This window comes from Lolium rigidum, chromosome 7 (assembly GCF_022539505.1).
Source record: "Lolium rigidum isolate FL_2022 chromosome 7, APGP_CSIRO_Lrig_0.1, whole genome shotgun sequence".
In the NCBI taxonomy this organism is placed as follows: domain Eukaryota; kingdom Viridiplantae; phylum Streptophyta; class Magnoliopsida; order Poales; family Poaceae; genus Lolium; species Lolium rigidum.
In genome coordinates, this window is record NC_061514.1 from 309,547,370 (window position 1) to 309,573,055 (window position 25,686).

Consider the following 25,686-nt stretch of genomic DNA (forward strand, 5'->3'; position numbering starts at 1 on the left):
ATTTTACAAGCAAGACAGTAATGCTATAAAATTGAAAGAGAATACCATCCTGTAAACGTTCTTCCAGAAATGTGGGGATGGTGGAGCAGTGAAGACAGACTCGTGCAGTGTCAAGTCCTACTCGTCTCATCTGACAAACAAAATTGTTGTGCTCCCTTTTTGATGCCACTTAGCTCTTTGCTGCATTCCTTGGTGTTCATCAGTGTAGCATCCACAATTTTAGGCTGTATTATGGAAGAAGGCTCATTTTCAATCTTTGTGTGGATGATGTTTTTGGGTCAGCGATAAGTATAATTTCTTGACTATCAGATTTGGGCTCCTGGTCAAACCTCCACTATTTGACAATTTAGGTTCCCAACTTTTCTCATAAAAGCATAACTGGATCATTGTATTTATGTTAACAACAAGATTACACAACACCTAGCTATCCGGTGATGTCCAGTAACAACAAGAAAAAGGCCCGTTAACAGAAAATTGATTAAGTACATAAAAATCATAGCAATGATTATTTTAAGGATAATATTAATAAAGCAAATACTTGTAAGGATAGTATTGCTAGGTTAACTACATAATGTCCAGTAAAACCATTTAACAGAAGCAAAATACAGACACGAATAAGCGATAGTAATGGTAAATAAAAGCAATGATTATTAGATAGAGACAAAAGATAACAAATTAAGCGAAGAAAGAATACCAGGATTAATAAGCTAAGATCACCTGTAGTACTCCGTCTGTCCAAAAAAGGATGTCATTGATTTGACTAAACTTAGATGTATCTAGATATGATTTAGTGTATAGATAAATCTAAATTCAGACAAATCCACAACATCCTTCTTGGAACGGAGGTATTATCATTCTATTCTTATCCGTGCATATCATCACAATCAACCAACAGCAAGCGAATACGATGGGAAATAAACAAAATTTGATCAAGAGAACTACACATCACCAGATCGCCCACCAAAAAGAGGCATTCAACAACAAGAAAAACAAGAAAAGCTAACAGGTTCAGTGAAGGTACAATACTACGATTTATAAGCTAAGATCAAATGTAGTAAAATTCTGTTCTTATCCGTGCTATCAACCCACATCTAGCGAATACCACAACAAATAAATAGAATTTGATGAAGAGAACTAAACATCACCAATCCAGAACGCCCACAAAAAGGCCTTTAACAACTAAATTAATTATTGTTGCTTGCTCGATTGCTGGCTAGTAACGGCGGTGCATTTGTATATACAACACTATACAAGCACCAGCCAAATCACAAGCCAACAACAATAATGCAACACTAAAAGTACACACAGGACTCCTATAGAGAGCTACACGATGCATCTACGAGAATATAATATAGAACTCAGTACTTCAAGAAAGCCAAAATACCAGCGAGTTTCAAACTACAGCAGGAGAACCACAAATGTGGTACCTGCTCGCCAATCATGGCTATCAAAACAAACGGTCACATGTAGTACTTCGCAAGGAACCACAAACTGATACATACAACATCATCTACAAACAGCCAGTACTTCCAACAACCTAGTAATAGGGCAACACCACGCACATAAAAAAGGAAAGCAAGACGACCTTGAGCTTTCCAGCTGCTACATCATGCTCTTGGCGGCCTCCCCTGAACCTGCGCTGCACCTCGATGATCTTTGGGTGGGCAGTGGCCTGTGCCCGGAGTCGATCTCGACCTGCTACGCCTCCTCACGCCGCCGCTGCTGCAGGATGAGGTTAGCGCTGCCATCAATGGTGATTGAGCACATGTCCTCTAGCACACCCGACACGGCCTGCATGAAAAGTCTTTTATATTAGTGTGCAGCAGCACAATGCATGAAACTAAGGATGAATAAATTAGCTGCTACCTTCTTTTTAGTACAAGAAAAATACTAGGATGGTTTCTGCCATGAATGTACTAAACTTTCACGAGATAATGAAAAATTGGCACGGGAGACATGGAAATCCTTATATTCAGCAAGATGCCAAACATTCCCTCATTCCATATATAGAACTAGGTAATAATTAAAACATGATGACGGTGTAATCAAAAGATGGCATCTTTTTTGCGGCATCAGGACCCTAACTATGCAAAACCTTACGCTAGAACGCCACAGCAATAGCTTAGAGCAGAGCTATAGCTACCTGAAAAGGGGATGGCGATCTCTGTGCGCGCCGTAAAATGCCGACCTGTGGTCCATTCGAGGCCAGGGACACTGTTAGGAGCAGCAACAGTAGATCATTGTCCTTAACTGCAAGAACAGGCATGAGAATGAGCAAAGATGAAATCAAGGTTTGGAGGCGGAGAGGTAAAGTCAAGGGCCGCAGGATAGGTGACGAAAATGATGTCACACTAGAAGAAAATGAATTAGGTGGATAAGTGTCCTACGGCAGCATAAACAACCATGTAAACAGTGGATGATCAGGCATCCAATGTGGCAGAGAGCATATATATAGCCAACTATAGCAACAAGAAAAACTTTCAATAACACACGAAAAACATATTAAAAGAAAAGGGTGGTGTGCACAATTACGGGAGTTTATTTTCTGGAAACAATAAGAGATCAAGCCTCAATATGGAACACAAATGCAAAACTACAGCTCATGGTTTAAAAAGCGTCGCTTAGTTGTCACCTAGGCGACGCCTAGGCGTCAGGGCACTCCCCCTCCGCTTTGTAAAAACAGCCGCTTTAGGCGCCTAGGCGTCCAAAGCGCCCGCCTAGGCGTCGCCTAGGCGCCAAAGCGCCCTCCCTCCTTAAGGCGCCAAGGCATCGCCTTAAAAACCATGCTACAGCTCAAGATTCAATGCAAAGCATGTTACATGTAATCAAACTATCAAAGTATCACAAGCTTGCAATACATTCAGTCATTGCCACTTATTAATCATTCTCTCTTATTGTCAGTTCAATCCAATTCATATCCATGCAAGCAAATCAAATTTGTATAAGCACTAAACAAACTAATGGAGAAGAAAAATCCTCACACCTACAAGTTTCTGCAGTATATATGAAAACAAATGCAGCAATCGACTTGAGTGTGACCAAGGAGGTACCTTCAAATACCAATGTCGACAAGCTGCTGAATAGCAGCGACGGAATTGCTGCGGTATGCCTTGGGGGTGAGAAGCTGGGCACTACCTGCATAGAACATGACACTTGGAATTAAGAACATAGCAGGTTCTGAACATGAAAAAATCATCCACTATTTGACAATTCAGATCCCCAAATTTTCACATAAAAGCATAACTGGCTCATTGCATTTATGTTAACAACAAGATTACACAACCCACAGCAAGCAAATACCACAGCAAATAAAAAAAATGCACAAGAGAACTACACATCACCAATCCAGAACGCCCACACAAAAAATGGCCCTTTAACAACTTATTGTTGCTTGATCAATTGCTACTAACGGCAGTGCATATGTATGTACAACATTGTACAAGCACGGGCCAAATCACAAGCCAACAACAAGAATGCAACACTAAAAATACACAAAGGACTCCTATGGATAGATACGCCATGCTTCTAAGGATATAACACAGAACTCGGTACTTGAAGAAAACCAGAATCACATGAGTTTGAAGCTACATCAGCATAACCACAAAGGTGCAACCTGCTTGCCAATCATGGCTCTCAAAAGTAACAGTAGCGTGTAGTACTAACCAAGCAAGCACAAACCGGTACATACCATGTCATCTACAAACCAGCAACCTAGTGATAGGGCAACACCACGCACATGATCTATCTGAAAGACGACCTTGAGCATTCCAGCAGCTACAACATGCTGTTGGAAGCCTCCCCCAATATGGCTTGTGCCCTGAGTTGATCTCAACCTGCTGCACGTCCTTGCGCTGCTGCTGCTGCAGGTTGAGGCCACCGCTATGATGAATGGTGAATTGTGAACAAGCACATGTCCTCCCGTCACAGCCTGCAAGAAAAGGCTTTTATGTTACTGTGGAGAAGCACAGGGCATGATGAAACTAGCGTGAATAATTAGCTGCTACCCTCTTTCGTTAAGACTGCATATAACAACACTTGATACATGATGTATTCAGCAGAATTATCTTCCTAGGAGCACCAACTAGATATATGTATGTTGAGATGGAAACATAATACAGTATGTTCTGCATCCACATGAATGACAGCGGGACTCGTCGGACTTTCTGTCCGAGAAATCCCACCTTCCTGCATGTGGTTCCAAATCGGTAATCTTCGACATGCAGTTTTGGTGGGGGCTCGGATTCGATTGGAGCACGAGTAAGTAAGGGGGAAAAAATCTGACCCTGCTGTCGAAGAGGAAGTCTTGAGCGGCAGCAGCGTCGCGGTGGGGGGTGGGAGCTCCTGAACGACGCGGACACGCACCTCCCGGCCGCGTCCGTTGGGCGATCCCGCGAAGACACCGGCGTGGAAAAGCAGACGGCGGCCCGCGACATCGGAGGCGGACGGTGACGGGGGATGGCGAGCCCTCGACGCTCTAGATGGCATGGACGAGAATCGCCCCCCACGGCCGGTAAGTTGACGGCAAGGCTGGGCCAGAGGCGAGTATAACAGCGTGAAGCCAGGCCCCATCGTCCTCGAGGCCTGCGATTGGAGGCGCCTGAAAGAATACCAAGATTAATAAGCTAAGATCACCTGTAGTACTCCGTCTGTCCAAAAAAAGATGTCGCTGATTTGAGTAAACTTAGATGTATCTACACACGATTTAGTGTATAGATAAATCTAAATTCAGACAAATCCACAACATCCTTCTTGGGATGGAGGTATTACCATTCTGTTCTTATATGTGCCTATCATCACAATCAACCCACGGCAAGAGAATACCACAGGAAATAAACAAAATTTGATCAAGAGAACTACACATCACCAATCCAGAAGGCCGACAAAAAAGGGCCTTTTAACAACAAGGAGAGCAAGACGACCTTGAGCTTTCTAGCTGCTACAACATGCTCTTCGCGGCTGCCCCTGAACCGGCGCTGCACCTTGATGATCTGTGGGTGTGCAATGGCACCCGTTGCTGTACCTGCTCCCGCTGCTGCTGCAGGCTGAGGATACCGCTATCATCAGTGGTGACCGAGCACCTGTCCTCGTGCACAGCCGTCACAGCCTGCAGGAAAAGGATTTTATTTTAGTGTGCTACGATGAATAATTAGCTTCTACCCTCTTTTGGAAAGACTATATATCAACACTTGGTACGTGATGTACTAGTTCCAGAGCAGAAGAATACATTCGGCGAAATTATCTTCCTAGTAGCAGTATATACGTATGTACTATGTACGAGCAGCAAGCAAGCAACAACTACATATGTATGTTGAGATGGAAACATAATACGTCCTCCATCGACAGGAATGACAGTGCGACTCGTCGGACAGAAGGTCCAACAAATCCCCTTGCCTGCATGTGGTTCCAGATTGGTAATCTTCGACATATAGTTTTGGAGGGGGGTCGGACTCGATTGGAGCGCGAATAAGGGGGGGGGGAAATCTGACCTTGATGTCGACAAGGAGCTCCTCCTGAACGACGACGTCGCGATGGGCCTTGTGGCGAGCACCTGCTGGATGTGGACGCGCCCCTCCCCGCCTTCAGATGCGGCGTTCACGGCCGTGTCCGTCGGGCGACCCCACGAACACGCCGGCGGAGCAGCGGACGGCGGTGGGACGGAGCTCGCACGCGTCAACGACCTCGAAGGCGGACGTTGACCGGGGATGGCCAGCCCTCGACGTGCTAGATGTCCCACCGCCGGTAACCGACGGCAAGGCCGGGCCGGAGGCGAGTATAACCGCGCGAGCCCAGGCCCCATCGTCCTCGACGCCGGCAGGCAGGTTACCAAAATCTGCGATTGGAGGCGCCTGGATGCGGTGCAGGCTAGGGATTCGGCCGCGGGGTTAGGATCCAGAGCTGCGCCGGCGGCTGCGAGGTTGGGGTTGGGGAACGGTGAGTTCTTGGGAGAAAGGAAAATGAATAATGGGGCTGGAAGTGAGGGGAGCAAAGAGACGTCGCGATGGGCCAGAATTACGGCTCTAATTTTCCTCCCCAAAGCCCTTTTTGAAACCATAAGAAAATCTTGGGACGCGCGGGAAAATTTTCAGAGAATTTTTCATTCCCAATGGTTGTAGATCCGGTGGAGGTTGGACCGAGGAGGCACATTTATTGGGTGGGGAATCAAGTTGCTTGCAGATTTGCATGATACTGTATTTGTTACAAATCGGTTTCGCTTCTCCCTAATTTAAACCTAATTTCGCTTTCTTCCTTTACTTCAGCCAATCACACCCCCTTTAAATTAGATGCACTGCAAAAAATTTATCCCACGTCCGATGAAGGAACGGGAGAGAGAAATAAGGAACGGGAGTGCTATCTTGTTTTGTGAGCAAATAGTGTAGTGAAGCTTTGTTTGATCCCAACGATCTAGTTAGGTTTGGTTGATGACGGCCATACACGCCCATGTGCTTTCCGAAAGACATGGTTGATTCATGCCTTCAAAAAGCGATCTTACTTTGCCCTGAGGGACCGACGGTTGATGGTCAAAGACATGAGGATCGATGCTGTCGTGAATGAGTCGATGAAGAAACAACGGGTCCCATGCGATTTGAGTGCACCAACAGTGGGAAGTCATATGTTAAATAACCAAATTAAGTAAGCAAGACTCATATCGATAGATAACATATGTCACTCGGTAGGCAAAACTTTGGACAAACCCTAGTGTGCCCCGCCTTTCCCAACGGTGTCTTCCCTGGTCCTTGGCTCATTAGAACCATAATTATATTATGAGTGAGGACTCCCCTCCTTGGTATCGCCAGAGCCACCATTATTATTTTATTCATCTCCCTCCTCTTCTCGAGCCATCTATTGGGTCCCATGTTTGGAGCATGAAGAGCAACAACAGCTTTTTCCAACCGGGTCCGGCGAGATGTCGTCGTTGATCCGACTCAGCTCGAATGTCCATGGTTCTTACCTCTAGATGCGCCGGTACGGAAGTTGATAACGCGTCTCAAGCACACCACCACATGTTATTAGTACTAATCATTCCATATGCCAATGACATCGCCACACATTACTAGGGTCATTATTTCATGTTGGGAGATGGATACTACCTACTGTTTAATGTGCGAGAGGTCATTATTTTATTCTAGGAGATGACTAAGACCAGAGTGGGCCTAGGTGTGCAGTCCCCCACTAAAAAATTTGAATTCACTTAGTACATGTAAATGTGTTGAATGACAAATACTCAAATTTTGCAAGTTCATAGAAGAAGTGCCCCCACTCAAATGATATTCCCTGGTCAAAACTTTTTCTAGGACCGCCCTTGACTATGACCTGTCATGCATTTTCATGTGCCCCCGATGATGGTAAGCATTATTTGGGGTCATTGTCTTATTCTTGTAAACGGATTTTACCTATCATTTTATGTGAATGTTGTCTTCTCGTATTAGGTTGATTCTTTTCTTCTAGAAACTACCCACAAAATACTCCTATATCAAGTTAATATTTAATGAAAACAAATGTCAATCAAGATGAAACATGAAATGATAGGTAGATCCCATAAATCAAAAAACGGTCTATATATATTAAAGTACAGTGCCAAAAAGAAGAATCATGGGTAGCATGCACCATAACAAATCTGTCTCGTACCAACAACTTGGCGTGCTATTTTAGTAGGATTGGACAAAAAAACACGACAAGACTATGCTCGGTGGATCACTCTGGCAATAGACAAAGAAATAAAGTAGGCATTGCTCCAGAATTTTATCCGCTAACTCTCCCTCTTCGTCTTCTCCCATGAGTGCCCCTGTGGCGAATATTCACTTTGAGATTTTATTCCCCGGAGCCCCACACCACCCTCGCCCCCTTGACGGTGACGAAAATGGTGGGCGGCTGTGAATGTGAGGGGTATGGGGTCTGGTTTTCATTAGTTGTATGTTGTTTTCTTTTCATCTCCCTCCAGGTGAATAATAAGGTGGTCGGTTATTGATCAGTTGAAGCTCTCACTTGCGCCTATCTTCCTTGACTGCGTAGAAACAAGGTGGGAGGCACGGCGAGGGTGTCAATGTTTCCTATGGTGGCACCTCTCTGTTGGTTCCATTGCAAGGGATTGCTTCAACCCCCTTGGCCCCAAACCCCGTATTTTTATTTTTTGTAATAACTTCGAGTTGGTTAGCTCATGTTCTCCATGTATTCTTATTAGCTTGGACATGGTGGTTGACCAAGAGAAGACTCGGAGGTACCGAGCTTCGTATTGGTGGAATACTTCTCTTGTACGGTTCATCTACGTGGGCAAGGTGAAGGAGGGAATGAGAAGAGGGGATCTAGTGCTCCATGTGGCGACCTAGTTGCAACTTCTGGCGGATTACATCAACGGTGGCAAATCAGTGTCGCGGTTTTATGCATAGTCATCAAGGGCTCTCCGTGTTGTGGCGTTCCGAGCGTCGCAACATATTCAACCTCTAGGTCGGTGTGCCAAGGAGGTCCTCGAGCGACCTCGCAACGGCGATGGCATGTAGGAAGCCGCGACATCAAGCGTGTCATCATCGATGTTGGAGAAGGACCAATTTGTAATTTCCTATTTTACTTTAGGGTACTATTTGTATTAGTTGAGGACTTGGTTATAATTTCAATTTATTTCGAAGTCCTCCACGTAACTTTTAGTTCCACCACCGTTTAATGCAGCCCAGACCCTCCTTAAAGTTTTCATTTTGCTTGTGTGCATAATGTATTCCTTAAAGTTTTGTAATAATGTCGACTCTAACAGATTTTGTCAGAAAAAAAGAGAGAACTTGTGATAGTGTAATTAGCACATTTGCGTATGTTTATTTTACAACTTGTAATGAGAAGTCATGCAATGCCCCAAAAATTAGAACATGTTAAGTCAGACACTCTTGTTAATGAGATTTTAATAGGTACTCCCTCAGGCCTCAGGACATAAATACTTGTTGCAGGTTTAATCAAAAATATTTGTAGATTTACTGATCCTCCGATAATAAGTACCCGTATTTAGGTTTTGGATGGAGTAAAGTAGCGAGGAAGCTAGCAGAACAAGTCATGTGAGCCTAGCTTGTTTGGCTGATCTCGCCGTATGGTATTATTGAACAAAAAAAGCAGCTGTCTTGATCCATGGATCGGTTGCAGTATTCGTAATGCAAGCTAGTACTAGTACTCTGAGAGGAGATAGTAGTAGTAGTAAGAATTTTTATTTATATTGCCCATTAGTTGGATTCATAATGGTCAATTGGGTGGATCGAGTAAACAAAAAGAGAAGGAAGAAGAGGAATATGCGATAATCGATAAAAGACGTCGGGTGGTTTATGATTTCTGGCTCCGCGCTGGGGCCTCATTAATTTGAGGCGCTTCGATCATGGAGAAATAAAAAAAAAAGTGATGCGTCGAAAAAGGATGCTGCCGCTGTGCGAGGAGAAAATTAATGCGCAGTTCAAGAAAGGAACGAAAGCCGCGACGGCCCGATCGAGATACCTCGCGCGCGTGCATGTATGTACGACCGGCCGCGGCTTCCCTTGTGCCGCTCGATCTAATTAATACTTTCCCTTGCTACATGCAAACTCAATTTTTGTGTAGTACTACTACTTCTCTTGCATTGTTCATCTTCGTGGGGGGCAAGGTGAAGAATTAATGAGACGACAAGACCTAGTGCTCCACGTACGGGGATTAACCTTAGATAATCCATCAATTTTGTATTCATGCAAGAAATAATAAGTTTTTCTTGTCGTGCAACAAATATCAATTCACATACATAGTATAATAATAACAACTGTACTGGTACATGTGCTTTGGACGGTGCTCTATGTGAAGTTGCTGTAATAGTACCAGTAATAAAGATGTAGTCAATTTTTTCGCGAAAACGCAAAATCCTTGCGTTTCGATGCATTGATAGATAAAGAAGAGTTTATGTACAAGTCTGAGGACGGACACAACACGCCGTACAACTCGACCCAAGAAAAAAAAAACTAATCTAGGGGAGCAGCTGGCGCACATCCCGGGCTCCCGCGTCCGCCCATTACCGCGCCTCGGCCACGATGTCGTTGAACAAGGATGACACTGAAGGCCGCATGTTGTCAAAGACCGCCGCGTTCCGGTGTTTCCAAATCCACCATGCCGTAAGCATGATCACCGACGAAGTGCCCTTGCGCTGACTGGCGAGGGGTAGTCCGCACCACCGCCGACCACCACTCCGCGAAGTCACCCTCGGCCGTGGGAGGGCCTCGAGGTGGATCGGATCCACGACGAACCTCAAACCAAATCGTCCCGGAGAAGGAACATCCCGTGAGCAGGTGGCTCATGGTCTCGACAGATTGGTCGCGAGCGGGCATCTCGGCGCATGCGGAAGGCCGCGCCATGTCAGCCTCTCCCCCGTCCAGCATCTGTCAAGGCATGCCAACCAGATTAAAGACTTCACCCTCGGCGACACCCAGGATTTCCAGTTAAGCTTCCATGAACCTGAGATGATCGGCCCCTGGAAGAGGGTGTCGTAGCGAGAACCGGCCGAATACCGTTCATCCCTCGTCCACCGCCAAATCAACCTCGTCCGGATCCGCCCCAAGCCGGGTGTCCCCGAGCCGGCCCCATAGCCGAACGTATTGCCACGGTGCTAGGGCGCTCGGTGCACCAACTATGTCGGGGATCCGAGTTCGTCCAGCCAACGCCTCCCGAACCGTGGTTGTCTTCCGCCGACGTTTCGGCACTAGAGCGTATACCTTCGACGCCATCTCTCCGATGGACCAGCCCAATGGAATCCACGAAGGATCTTATTCACTCGCTTTAGTGCTTTTTTGTGGAGGCCGAGCACCATCAGCTGGTGCATTTTGGCTTGTGTGCATGTTTCGGTTGGTCTGGTGCACGGGAGGGAGAGGTGGTCGTTGCGGCACATTATTGGCAACAATGTGGAGTCAAATTGTTTTTTTTTTTTTTTTGAACAAGAACTTGTGATAGTGTAATTTGCACATTTGCAAATGTTTACATGAAAACATGCAACTATATACAGATTGAAATGCTCCATCCAAAATTAATATGTGCTCAATATTATTGGGTTTGATTTCCGTGCGATGAGGGAGAAGCAATTAAATTGCATTGGAAAGATAGGAGTACACTCTTTTGTGGACAAAGTTTAGAGGCTAGATGTCCACTTATTTGGGGACGGAGAGAGTAGTAGTATAGTTGGATGCCGTCCAAGCGGCGTTGCATGCTAGTAGTAGTATAGTTGGAACTTGGAGCTAGCTAGCGCCGTCGTTTCCTTTTTTTTTTTTTTTTTATTCAACTGATTCATTGATTGAGTTTTGGAACTCACACGGGCCGGGCTTTTCCTTTAATTTATTGGATTGGATCCAATTAATTCGTGGACGCAGATCGACCTTGTCGCGCGCGTGGATTGTTTGAACAAGGAATAGTAAGTCCACTTTGGTGCATTTCATCGACCGGCCGTGGCTTCCCTTGTGCTGCCCCAAATTAATTCGTCTGCCACTGTACATGGAAACTTAATTAATGCTGGTTGGCGTCACTTTGCCACTGTACATGGAAACCTAATTAATTCGTCCTCACGAAGCGGTACCTGCAAACAATACTACGAAGCGGTAATAATCGACAGCGCGGAGGAGCGCGCGGCCACGCACCTGGCGCGCGTGCACGGAATCCACGGCCTCGCAGTTGGTCACATCTGTCACGTTCGGCTGACTGCTGGCCCACTCAACAAAAACTCAGGAGGCATCTGCGCCTGGTGGGTCCACACGGAACGAACGCTTCAAGCGTTGCCAGGGCTGACACCGTCCAGATCAGATAGGAAACACCCCTGCTGATCCATCGGGATGGACATCATCCCGACGGACCTCGTGGTGGACATCCTGCAGCGGCTTCCATGGACCTCGCGCCGGCGGCTGCGCCTCGTGTGCCGGTCCTGGCGCGATCTCGTCCACAAGCGCACGACGGAGATGAAGCAGCGCCGCGACGCCGTGCCGCTCATCGTCACGACGGAATCCGCGTACGTCCTCGGCGACCTAGGGTCGTCCAAGTCCCGACCGGCCCGAGAGCTATGGCGCAGCACAGACGTCTACAAGCACATGGAGGTGGTCGGCGCCTGCAACGGCGTGCTCTGCCTCTGCGACGACACCAAGCCCGGTGGCGCCATCACCCCGGCCAACCCCGCCACCGGCGACTTCCTCGCGCTCCCGCCGATCCCGCGCGCCGGCTCGTTCCGGCGCCACAACTCGCGGCGGTCCGGCAGGAGATGGCACCGGGCGTATAGCTTCGGGTACCACCACGGCACGGGCAGTACAAGGTGGTGCACGTTCCCTGCTTCTTCAAGACCAAGGAGACGCTCCGGTGTTCACCCTCGGGGAGGCGTCCCGGAGGGAGGTCACGGCCCCGGCGACGAGTGCAGGCTCGACGCCGGCGTGGTCGGCGTGAATGGGGCGACGTACCGGGTCGTGGAGGGGTCGGAGAGCAGGATCGTGTCCTTTGACCACCGGAGCGAGCGGTGAAAACCGTAACGCCATTGCCCGGTCTCCGACGCACCCATCAGCCATCTCACCGAGGTGCAGCGCAGGCTGAGCGTCGCAATTGTAACCAGGGTCGACCCCAGCTCCGTCTACTACTACGGGCGTGGGGATGGGACCATCGAGGTACTCTTCAAATACCTCTCTCGATCCGGCAAGCACTTATGCTTGTATTGAACTTACAAATCTCATGATCTGCAAATTTGATCTGATTGCATAGGTGTGGATTCTCGAGAATACGAGTAAAGAGCAGACCTGGGTTCATCAATACAGTTTGCGTTCTCTATCCTGCTTGCCCGGTCCATCGTCGATCCAGATGGCGCGGCCAAACTTCATCCACGGCGACTACATCCTCATGGTTCAGGGCCAAAGCCAGAGATTGCGGCCTTATCGTCGTCGGCCCAACTCTTACGTGACGAGGCAGGAATGCAGCGCCGTTCATATCAACTCATGTGACCCACAGGCGTTCATTTCCAATATGAAAGGCGATATTTGTCGAGTGTTTGCATACGTCAAGAGCACGGATGCATTGGGTGTTTACAGGCGTTGGTGAGGAGATACGAATGAATTCTTTTATTTATACTCGCGATAAAGACATCCTACTATACCTGTTTGTGTTCAAATTCTCTTTTATTTGTACTCGTTAGTTTGAGAGTACCGGATTAATCTCGAATCAAAATTCGTCCAACTATCAATCTTTGAGTGGTCTTTTTTTGATGTCTTAATTTTTGTCTCGTGATCAACCAAGGTTTCGTTATTGCACTTTTTTGAGTGTTCATACCTTCTCGTGGTTGCTATTTTCTGATAAGAATCCTCTGAAACAATTTTGGGGAGATAAAACAGGAGAATTCTTGCATTAACTATAGCCCGTGATTGACATACGTGTATGTGCGTGTTTCACCAATGACTTCTGTCTATTTCTTCGTAAGCGTTCATGTAAAATCCGTAATAGCTCGAACATAAAATAAAAACTAAATTATGCATGAATAGGGTTTCCATTATTGGGAAGAAAAGGGGCAACGCTGGGCGTCTCCCCTGCTTAACATGTGTTCCAACTCTGCCAAATTTTCACTTTAACTTCGATGTAGAAAAAACCACTTATGGCTCTGCTTCCACGTAGAAAACAAATTATATTCCTATGATGCATAAATAGGTTTTCCATTTTTGCAAAAAAGGGCCACACTGATTATGCTCTCGTAGCAAAAAGATTGTGCTCTTGCAGAAAAACAATAGAATGGTTGTAATCCGTAGAAGAAAATTATTTCTACGATGCAAGTCCACGGAACGTGTGATGCAAAAAGGGCGAACAATTGTATCGAAAACTTCCTTCCTACGGTGAGAGACGCAAAATTGTTATGGATGCATCTCATGTTTCCATGTGTTGAGAAAAATCGTAATGCTCATCATTATTATCTTCTGTTTTCAAATGCTCTATGACAAGTATTGTCTTATTGATGGGGTCTTTGTTTCTTCATCTATGTAGCACATCCATGAACACTACCATTGGGATGCTAGCTTCGAAGTTTTGATTGATTATTGGTGTGGATACATATGTGCTCTCATTTTGTTCTTCCCGCAGAAATATGTGACCCAGAGAATAATTGGCTGATATGGATTGCAAGTGATATTCTTCTCAGTCTTTTCTTTCTTTTGCTACTATCCTGCTATTTCCAGTTTACCATCTCTTGCTTATGCTTGTCCAGTTGCCTTATGTGAAGGTGAATCTTTTATTTGGTAGTGTTGTCGTGCAGGTGACAAGGAGGTGAGCTCGTTCAACTGGTGGCAGTCATAGGCGACGGAGCAGCACGTATGTTGTTGTTCTCCCCATGAAGATGCGATGTGGATCTGGACGCTTGAACCGGCCAGCGGGAAATGCTTTTCTTTGTGATGTTGAAGTGGCTTAAGTTCTAGTTAGCTATGCTGGCCTGGAGCATCTTCAACAGTCTGGCGTATTTTACCGTTGTGGTGTACAATGTTTTTGCTGAAAGGTTTGTAACAAATAGGTTTTGTTGTGTGATGTTTGCCTTGTTGAGACATGAGATGGCTTATTATTGATGTCCTGAATACAAACAGTTTGGCATGAGCTAGTTTATTGATGTTGTGGACCTGGTGCGTTGGCTCCGTTTTTAATTCTTGAGACGAGTTCATACATCAATGTGTCTTTTGTACTTTGACCAACTGTGTGCATCCAAATTTTGATGAAGTTTAAAATGAATTATTGTTGGATACCTGATGTATCCTTAATCATCCTGACATTGTCTTTGATACCTGATGCGTTCGTGACACTAGACAAATGTGAGTCACTTAATTCCGAACGAAGTGAATATAATAGTTGAAAGAGAGCAAACGGTACACACAAATTCGGATTGATTGATTGAGCTATAGATTTGCAAGGAAACTGAAGACTAGGTATAAATAAAGGTACACACAAATTCTTATTCTATCAGAGTAAGTGATGCAAATTTGCATGCGAGTCTAGAAAAAGTGAGGTCACTTAATTCCGGGGAAAGTGAATATAATAGTTGAAAGTGAGCAATAAGGAGATACAAGTGAGTAATGTAGTTGAAAAAAGAGCAAGGTGATGGTACAGTAAGAAACAAATAAATCCAGCCAGTCCGTGGAAATACGGATTGATTGATTGAGATAGAGCGTCAATGAAATTGATTGAGCTAGAGATTTGCAAAGAAAACAAATAGTCAGTGGAATTGGTTAATTGAGCTGTAGATTTGCAAGAAAATGAACAGTCAGTGGAAGCATTTATTACGTACAAGTACCCATGGGACTCCAGCACAAATCAATTACTCAACCGCATCGTTTTACGGACTGGACTAGATGGGGGCAACAAGCCATGTCAGCGATCCGTGTGCTTCGTCCATACCGGCCGTCCGATACATCCATCCCGTGATAACATCTGCTCCTTCCAACACATAGTTCAAACCTAAGTAGTACTATTCTCTTTCTCCTTCCTCTGAATGTAGCTCTATAAGTAGAAGCCCCTTGTCACCCACCGCGTGCGGAGGCGTGTGTGACTTGGACTTAGACTTTTCTTGTCGACGAGAGGAGAGGAGAGGGCACTCTCCTCTGCGGACGAAGCATGCTTCTGGGGTTGGGACACGCCTGCTTGAGATGCTGTGGAGTTCTTCACTGTTTGTTCACAGGGGTTCGTCGAGTTTGGTGCTGCAGCTGGTATGTTTGCTTCTGTATCTGTCCTTCTGGTAGTCGTTCTCTAATTATTAGCTGATGTATCATTAGTTGATTTTTTGTTGTTGCTTGCAATGGAATCAGTACTCTCAATAATCGGTTGTTATTTTCGTAAAGAATGTTCACAGAGAATTAATATGCAGTTCTTTGTTTTGATGTAGAGTTTGGTAGCATTCTGGAAGGCAATTATTTCTACAGTTTGACAGGTCTTGCTCGTTTTGTGAATGACAGATGGATTTCGCGTTACTGAATCTTTTCGTATTGTTTGCAATGGACTCCGTACTGCTCTGCCAAATGCATCCTAATGAAAATCGTGATTTGGCTTCCGGTACCGTGAAAGAAAGAGAGGAGGAGAAAATCCATTTATTACCTCCCTGTTTCCGGTACAGATGAGCCAGGCCAGGAAGAAGGCGCCTGGCGACTGAGGAGCGGGAGGAGGGCGATGAGGCCCGCGCGGGAGTCGGAGAGGACCACCACAGCGAGCAGTTGAAAACCGTAACGGACCCATCGATCAGCTCACCGAGATGCATACCAGCAACTCCGGCTCCTACTACAGGCGTGGCGTGGGTTTATATGGGACCATCGATCGATGGAGCTAAATAGGCCGGCCCACACGGAACGATCGAACGCTTCAAGCGTTGCCCCTGTAACGGAGCTTTTTTTAAACAGAAGGCTCGAAAGCCCGTCTAATTAACAAAGCCCATCAACCGGCCGGAGTTACAACGGGACACCACACCACACACGCACACCACGGCAGGAAAGATACACGGGTACGTATAGAACGAATTACAACACCGCACTACGAGCGAGGACAAGCTTGCAGGAGTGCGGACCGCCGTCGTTCGACACCAAGGACACCGACCGGAGGCACGGCGAGGCACCGCCCGGAGCAGAATTGTAGTCTTGATTCCGAGGAGAACAGCCGGGACTCCGAGCACCGGAAGCACCAACCTGTTCTCATGCCGAAGAGGGCCCCCGCCCACTCGCCCGGTTCGAAGGCGTCGGACCATCGGACATGAGAGAGGCTCACCCTAGAGCCGCGAGAGGTGTTGGGCTCCGGACCCGACGCCACCACCGGAGAAGACTACCTTGACAAGGATCACACCATACCGGCCGCACTGCCGAGCACTTGGACATCCACCAACGACGAGAAATCCGCCGGGAGCACCTGCAGAGGACGGGCGGATCGCCCTCGACGCACGCATACGGGCTAGAGATCACCGCAGCTGCACGGGACCGACATTGCCCAAAGCCGCAACCTTCGGCTCCGCCAACCTCACCGAAACCTCCCCGGGCGGCGCCTCCAAGAAGGTCACGGCGCAACGGCGCGTCGCCGCCGCCCAATCAACAAGATTTGGACTTTCGTCCGGGAGGTGGGGGAAGGTGAGCGAGAGCCCGGGATAGCGGCCTACAACCTCGGAACCGACGTGAACCGTAGCTCAACGCCGCGGACGCCGCCCGCCGCCGCCTCACATCCCGAGGAGTCGAGGACGCCGGACCGAGGCACCCACCACGATGCCCGCCGCAGGACATCGGGGAGACGAACCGGCGCCCTCGCCGCTCGCCGACCGGGCGCATCGAGGCCGCCCACCCGAGGCAGCCCCGATGAGGCCCGGACCTAGGCCCGCCGGCCCGGATCCGGGCCCGCCGCCGCCACCCATGGCCACGGCGCGCCGTCGCAGGGCCGCGCCAGCCGGCCAGAGGCCAGAGCCGCGCCGCCACCCCGCCGGAGAATCGCCTTCACCACGCCGTGGTCAAGCCACCGCGCCGCCGCGCCAGACGCCAAGCACGGCGCCCCCACCGACCGCGCCGGCCCGCGCCACCGCAGCCCACGCGGGGAGAGAGAGCCCCGCCGCCGCCGGCGCCCGGGGCTTTGCCCGCGCAACGCCCTCGCGGCGGCGAGGGAGGGACGGGGGAGGAGGGGCTGGAGTTGGGGAGGGCTAGGGTTTCGCCCTGCGCTCGCGGGAGCGGCAGGACGAAACGGGTGTTTCACGAAGAGGTAATTCAGTCCCCTGTAACGGAGCTCCCAGGGCTGACACCGAACAGATAGGAAACACCCCTGCTGATATATCGGGAGCCGCCGCGCGGTGGCGATGGACATCATCCCGACGGACCTCGTGGTGGAGATCCTGCGGCGGCTCCCATGGACCTCGCGCCGGCGGCTGCGCCTCGTGTGCCGGTCCTGGCGCGATCTCGTCCACAAGCGCACGACGGAGATGAAGCAGCGCCGCGACACCGTGCCGCTCATCGTCACGACGGAATCCGTGTACGTCCTGGGCGACCTAGGGTCGTCCAAGTCCCGACCGGCCCGAGAGCTATGGCGCGGCGGCGGCGGCACGGACGTCTACAAGCACATGGAGGTGGTCGGCGCACGCAGCGGCGTGCTCGTCTCTGCGACGACACCAAGCCCGGTGGCGCCATCACCCTGGCCAACCCTGCCACCGGCGACTTCCTCGCGCTCCCGCCGATCCCGCGCGCCGGCCTGTTCCGGCGCCACAACTCGCGGCGGTCCAGCAGGAGCTGGCACCAGGCGTATAGCTTCGGGTACCACCACGGCACGGGGCAGTACAAGGTGGTGAGACACCCTCGCGCTCGTCGGGGTGGCGGAGCCGTCCCCGCGACGCGCCTCCTCCTCGCACTAGTCCGCGGCGGCGGAGACTTCACCGCGACGTGTCACCCCTTCGCGCTCGTCGGCGGCGGCGAAGCCGTCCGCGCGGCACGCCGCACGCCTCCTCGCGCTCATCCGCGGCGGCGGAGACTTCGCTGCAACGTGCCACCCCCTGGCGCCCGTCGGCGGCGGCCGAGCCGTCTCCGCGACGCGCCTCCTCCTCGCGCGAATCGGCGGATGCCTGGCAGAGCCCCCTGCAGCACGCCTCCTCCGGTTCTCCGTACGCCGATTTCGGAGAGAGAGAGGGAAATGAGTGGACATGAGGCACCCGTGAGGAGATAAGGGATATGGATATTTTTTGAGTTGAAAAGAGATGAAGTTGAGAGATTGTGGAGCCCACGATGCCGTTTCCCGAATCCTGAGGCACCGCCGCACGCGGAGCGAGCCGTGCGGCGCCTCTCCGTATCTTTTTCCAAGAATGTTCACATAGAATTAATATGCAGTTCTTTGTTTTGATGTAGAGTTTGGTAGCATTCCGGAAGGCAATTATTTCTACAGTTTGACAGGTCTTGCTCGTTTTGTGAATGACAGATGGATTTCGCGTTACTGAATCTTTTCGTATTGTTTGCAATGGACTCCATACTGCTCTGCCAAATGCATCCTAATGAAAATCGTGATTTGGCTTCCGGTACAGATGCGCTTTACCGTGAAAGAAAGAGAGGAGGAGAAAATCCATTTATTACTTCCCTGTTTCCGGTACAGATGAGCCAGGCAAGGAATGTAAGGGGATTCTAGCCTATTCACAGATTTCGCAGGAACAAACGAACAGGCGATCCAGATCCAGACGGATGCTGGCCAATCTCCTCCCAACCACCCCCTTGCTTAGTTCATACGGCACAGCCGTCCGGTACATAGAGTTCAAAATACAAGCCAATCCTCTTACGTTGTTCACCCTCCCTACTTGTAGCACATGCCGACGCGTCTCTCGTGTGGCCAACTACTGGGCCCACTCTTCGCCAGCGTGCCACTTAGGGGCCCATCTCCTTCGCTTGGGCCGGCCCACCTCTTGACTTGGAGCTTGATCAGCACCATCTTGAGTGGAGCCTTGACTTGGAGTAGCTTGGTCGTTGACAATCCCCCTTCCTTGAATACCTGCTTGCCCCCAAGCAGGTGCAAACGGAAACTGCTGTTGAAGCGCTTCCACATCTTCCCAGGTAGCAGCGTCCGATGGAGCTCCACTCCATTGCACCAGAACTTGAGCCACCGTGCGGTTCCCCACTTGGCGTGCTCGACGGTGAAGAACCTGAACAGGAATCTGGAAGAGAGAATCAGACGAAGGCAGTTGCGACGATACCTGGCAATTTGGGCCAACACACAGCTTAAGCTGGGACACATGGAAAACTGGGTGTATTTTGCTTGTCTCTGGCAAATCAAGCTTGTATGCCACTTGTCCAACCCGCTCGAGAATACTGTACGGGCCATAGAACTTGAATGCCAGCTTCTGGCATGAACGTTTCACCAGGGATGACTGCAGATATGGTTGCAAGCGGAGGAAGACCTTGTCACCTACTGCAAAGGTCCTTTCAGTGCGATGTTTGTCGGCCTGATCTTTCATCCTTTGCTGCATACGCAAGAGGTGTTGCCTGACTGATGCAATGATAACTGTGCGTTCATCAAGCCATTCTTTGATATCAGACGGAGCAATGTGACTAGTAGCTGTGACACCAAAGTATCTGGGCTGGCGGCCATAGATGAGCTCAAATGGAGACTTACCAGAGGAGGAATGCCAATTAGTATTGTACCAGAACTCGCACAAGGATATCCATTTGGCCCAATGGTGAGGGTGCGCGCTAGCAAAGCAACGCAAATAACATTCCACTGACTGATTCACACGTTCGGTCCGCCCATCCGTTTCCGGATGATTCGTCTGTACTAAGCTTGAGCTGGGTGCCGGTGAGCGGAACACTGCTTGCCAAAACTTGCTTGTAAACACAGGGTCTCGGTCTGAAACCAGCGACTTAGGCATGCCATGGAGACGGTAAATGTTATCCACAAAGAGCTCAGCCACTTTGGTTGCCGTGTATGGGTGCTTCAAGGGAATGAAATGAGAATACTTCGAGAACTTATCAACAATAATCAGCAAACAATTGTAGTGGTTGGAAGAAGGTAAACCGTCGATGAAGTCCATGGTGGCTACTTCCCAGGGCCCAGAAGGGATTGGCAGGGGTTGAAGCAGCCCAGCAGGTGGCAATCTCTCGGGTTTGGCTTGCTGGCAAACCTGGCATTTGCGCACCCATTCCCGGATTAGGTCTTTCATGCGAGGCCAACTGAACAAGGAAACGATCCTGCGGTATGTTACAGGAAACCCAGAGTGTCCCCCTTGTGGGCTATCATGAAAAGCAGACACAATCTGCTGTTGCAGTGTTATATCAGGGCCAACCCATATTCTTCCTTTATGACGCAAAAGACCATTGTCCAGCGAGTATTGTCCGTCCGCATATGGGTCAAGGGCTAATTTCTGCAAGAGTTGTTGCGCTTTCTCATCAGCATCATAGCTGGACATGACAGATTGAAGCCAAGTTGGTTGAATGGTTGTAACTGAGAACAACTGGGAACTCGTACCGGCTCCTGGACAAGGCATCTGCTGCTCCATTATGAATACCCTTTTTATAATGCACTCGAAAATTGAGCCCCATCATTTTGGTAAGAACCTTTTGTTGCCATACAGTATGGAGTCGCTGATCAGTTAAATGAATTAAGCTCTTATGATCAGTGCGAATAACAAATTCAGCTAATTGCAAATAAGGACGCCATTGTTGCACAGCCAGTAAAATAGCCAGATATTCTTTCTCATAAACAGAGAGTCCTTGATTTCTTGGCCCCAAAGCTCTGCTGACATAAGCAATGGGATGCCCCGCTTGAGAGAGAACTGCTCCTATACCCACATCACACGCGTCAGTCTCCACTGTGAATTGCAGCTTATAATCTGGTAAGGCAAGAACTGGTGCGCTGACTAGAGCTTGTTTCAATGTCCTGAAGGCTGTGTCAGTGATATCAGTCCAAATGAACAAGGATCCCTTCTTCAGCAATTGTGTGAGAGGTTTGCTGATAATAGCATAATGCTTGATAAATTTCCTGTAGTAACCCGTGATGCCCAGAAATCCACGCAACTCTTTCAAATTACTAGGTACAGGCCAAGAACTGATGGACTGAATCTTCGTGTTGTCTGTTGCCACACCAGCACCTGATATGACATGCCCCAGATACGCCACTTGTTCTTGAGCAAAAGCACATTTGGACATTTTAACCTGCCATTTATCCCTTTGCAAGATAGCAAGCACAGTAGCTAGATGTTGCAAATGCTCTGTGTACGTGGAACTGTATATTAAGATGTCATCGAAAAAAACCAAAGCAAACTTGCGCAAAACCGGTGCCAAGGTGGCGTTCATCGCATGCTGAAATGTTGCTGGCGCACCAGTGAGACCGAAGGCCATGACTTTGAATTCATAGTGGCCACTGTGTGTCTGAAAAGCTGTTTTGTACTCTTCTCCAGGAGCTAACCGAATTTGGTGATACCCCGCTTTCAAATCCAATTTGGAAAACCAGTTGGCGCCCGCAAGTTCATCCAAGAGCTCATCAATGACTGGTAGTGGGTATTTTCCTTTGACTGTTAGTGCATTGAGGTGCCGATAATCAACCACCAAACGCCAAGTGCCGTCACCTTTCTTGACCAAAATTACTGGAGAACCAAAGGCACTGTTGCTGTGGGTGATGACACCTTGAGCTAATAACTCCTTAATCTGATTTTCCAACTCAGTTTTCAGCTCAGGAGCAACTCTGTAAGGCCGAATAGATACAGGACGAGCACCTCAATGCAAATGAGCTTTTGTTCCATTGCAGCCTATATTTGGTGATGCTAGACTGATGAAAACCAAAGAATGCAACAAAGAGCTAACTGGAATTAGAAGAGGAGTACAACAGCAGCTTTGTTTGTCAGATGAGACGATCCAGAAGAACTCCAATAAAAGAACATCCAGAGATCTGATTGTTTACCTGATGGATCCCCGCAACGAGGACGGACGGAGGAACGGCTATTCTCGCCTCGCCAATCCTCTCTGCATGACGCCGCCAGCATGTCCATCTGCGATGGTCGTCCATGGTCCTCGCAGGCGGCGTGACTCCTCTCCTCTCCTCTCCTCGACAAGTAAAAGTCAAAGTCTAAGTCACACGCGCACCCCGCACGCGGTCTATTGTGGTGGGCTAGTATTTATAGAGAGGAAGAGGCAGGTCTGAGTTTTGAGGAAGAGAGACATGGCGGGAAGAAGACATGGAAGTATTTCAGTGCTATGTTCTCCTTCTTGCCTGATGAGGTCGATGGACCGCTGAGATTTGATTGTGCCACGGATCCATGACGTGGACAATGGTCTCGATCCTCAAATCATCCATGGCCCAGTAATTATGACGGACAACTAGATGTTTTCCCCTTAATTAAGCGGTTTCCCGGTACAGGACTCTTGGGGTCTGTCTACATGCCTCCTACTTTTCAGGATCAGCACAGGTTATGCTGGCACCGATGCGTGTAGGTCCAATTTAAAAGGAGTATTTAAGGACCTAACGTTTCTACTAGCCTCAAATAAATACTGGATTTTCGTTTGCCTTTTCTCCGAGCAGCTCCTTCCTTATCTCACATAACAGGTAGCCAGAAAAAATCCTATTTAATACTCGACAAGATTATTACTCTACGGCATGTGCGCCCCAGCTTTTTCAGTTCATGTGTTGGATATATCTAGATCGTACTTTCTGAGACGGAGGTACTACTTGCATATTGACGTAACATAATGTTATTTTCTGAATTAGGTTCGTTGCCAGTTTTCTTTTTGGGAACAAATATTTATCCATGTATGTGGTAAGAGAAAATATTCACAGAAAGATTATACATATACACTAAGAAATCTAGCAAAAACGACTAACGGTATGACAAACAAGGGAGATTTAAGGAAAAACAAAAGTAGTAGTTGAACTAGTTAAAATAGATATAAATCTCGAATCACCAAGAAATTTTACTATTAATGTTAGGATAGCCGCACAACCGGGAAAATCTCTTAGTCCAAACATTAGTAGAACAAACTAGCGGACACATTTGCTAGTAAGTTAAATATTAATTAAAATTTTCCATGACTTCATTACTTTTTTAACATTTACATCATACATAATACATTAGATAATTCAATCGATCACATATTTAAACAAAGAGAATGGAAGTCAAATAATCGGCAGCGTCTGTGTCTAACAAGCTCATGACAAAAACAGATGCATCAACATCGCTCAGTACAGCACATCAGCTCAAGATAAAAAGCAAGAAACAAAAAATAAAAAATGCATCTGGATGCAGCGATCACCAGCTTGCCTTCGGCCTACCACCAGCTCCACTTCTCTTCCCTTGATGCTGCTGCATTTCACTTCGATTCTGTTCAGAAATTCAATGACAGCTCCACTTCAAACGCAACACATTCAACTAGCTCCTACATAGCTCTGCCAATCCGCGGAGATTAATAGTGAAGAAACCAGTTGAAGATGCAGCAGCATTGGACCTTAGCTCAATAGTACCTAACTGGCTACAACATCACTTCAAAAACTAACAAATAAAGCATGTTTTGTTCCATTCGGCTCGGTCCAGCAGCCATGGCTCCCTCACTCCCTCCTGCATAGCTCCAACACCAACAAGAGGACGCCACGGCAGCTTGCTGCTGCATGTACTGGTTGGCCAGTCCATCCATTACCTGCAAAACAACACCAAGAAAGGTTCACTGACATGAACAGCACAGGAAACTACTACTCAACATACAAACGAGATAGAATTCAGAGCTAGAGCAGGCACAAAGAATGACCAGTAAGGATGTGAGCTGAGTAATAGTTGCTTCGACATCTTCTCAGTGAAATCAGTGAAACATGTGCAATCAGTGAAATAAACTAATTCAAAAACCAGAAATTTGAGCACATGTGCATGGTGTTGAAAAGCTGAAACATTGCTGAGTATTGCAATGCACATGGCTAAGCTGAAACGGTGAATAATGCAGGCATGCGAGATATTCATTTAACTTTAGAAAAATAGAATCAACACTGGACATCTTTCCATCTAAACTACACCAGAGCCCAGAGCCAAATAAACCAAGCAAAATATTATAACAAACATCTTCCAGAATGTCAATCTGAAGAGCAACAATATCTAAACCAACGACATTATGGTGCAGCAAGATTAGAAGGCTATCAAGTTTTTGTGTAACTAGAACCAACAAACATGATGGTGTATTAAAATCAAAGCTAAATTGGATCTACAGCTAGAGAAGAACAAACAACTACATTCTAGGTTTAATTAGGACGAAAGATGTTTTCCGTTTTCACTACGATAAGGACGAAGCCAAAAACATGTGTTTTACGTGAATTAGCCTGGAACCCTATTCTGGAATTAGTCAAATTAACATATTTAATATTATTAGTGATATACATAGGTATAAAACTAACGGATAGCTGCTGATGAGTTCAACGAAGACCCTCAAAACAAAGAGAAAAGACCATGAATGAAAACAAGACCACATGTCCCACCACCCGGGAGCATAGTGATTGGATGACAATAAATACGAAATCACTGCCTCCAAACAGTCAGATCTATAGGCGACAGAAAAATCACATACAACCAAAGCAGATTAGTCAAATTAATCTAGGCCCTACGTAAATCACACAATAGACAGCTAGCAACACTGAGTATTAGTATACAAAGGAAAAACCAAGAACACACATCACATTTGCAGAATAGTACTAAAAGAAGTAGCACTAGCATGTATATGAATCAGAAGCTCTCTCACAGGCAGATGTAAAAGTACAAAAACTTGATAAGTTCTAAAATCATGCAACGAGTGCCTTCGGTCAATACCTTGAAAGACATGAAAGAAGGGATAGTGGAGTCAACTGCTCCTCTAGCTTGGTGTTTTTCTCAAGGGAAAATTTGCTACAGGACACCGTTATTTTCTGGCATTTGCCGAAACACACCGCCCGATTATGTCTTTGCCAAGTACCATTACAATTTTTGACACATTTGCCAGAACACACCACCAGCCTAAAAACGGAAAGTTTTGCACTTTTTGTTGTGATGACTGGTTTTGAAGATAAAGTGCAAAACTTTCCCTTTTTAGCCAGGTGGTGTGTTCTATCAAATGTGCCACATAATTGTAATGGTACATGGCAAAGACACAATCGAGCGGTGTGTTACAGCAAACGCCAAAAAATAACGGTGTCCTGTGGCAAATTTTCCCTTTTCTCAATCTCAACCACAACATCATGCTTCTCCTGCAAGACATATGCAGAATCAAATCCATATCCGATATATAA

The 25,686-nt window shown here is 47.6% G+C and overlaps 1 protein-coding gene across 1 annotated transcript; it reads right to left on the reverse strand.

The window, feature by feature from the left end:
• Positions 1-1,698: 1,698 nt before the first annotated feature.
• On the reverse strand, positions 1,699-3,968 carry LOC124673147. Its single transcript, XM_047209276.1, has 4 exons — positions 3,689-3,968; positions 3,051-3,135; positions 2,144-2,250; positions 1,699-1,791 (listed from the first exon to the last, which is right to left on the reverse strand). Exons 1-4 carry the CDS (start codon positions 3,764-3,766, stop codon positions 1,699-1,701), a joined length of 363 nt encoding a protein of 120 aa, XP_047065232.1. The 5' UTR covers positions 3,767-3,968.
• Positions 3,969-25,686: the final 21,718 nt, after the last annotated feature.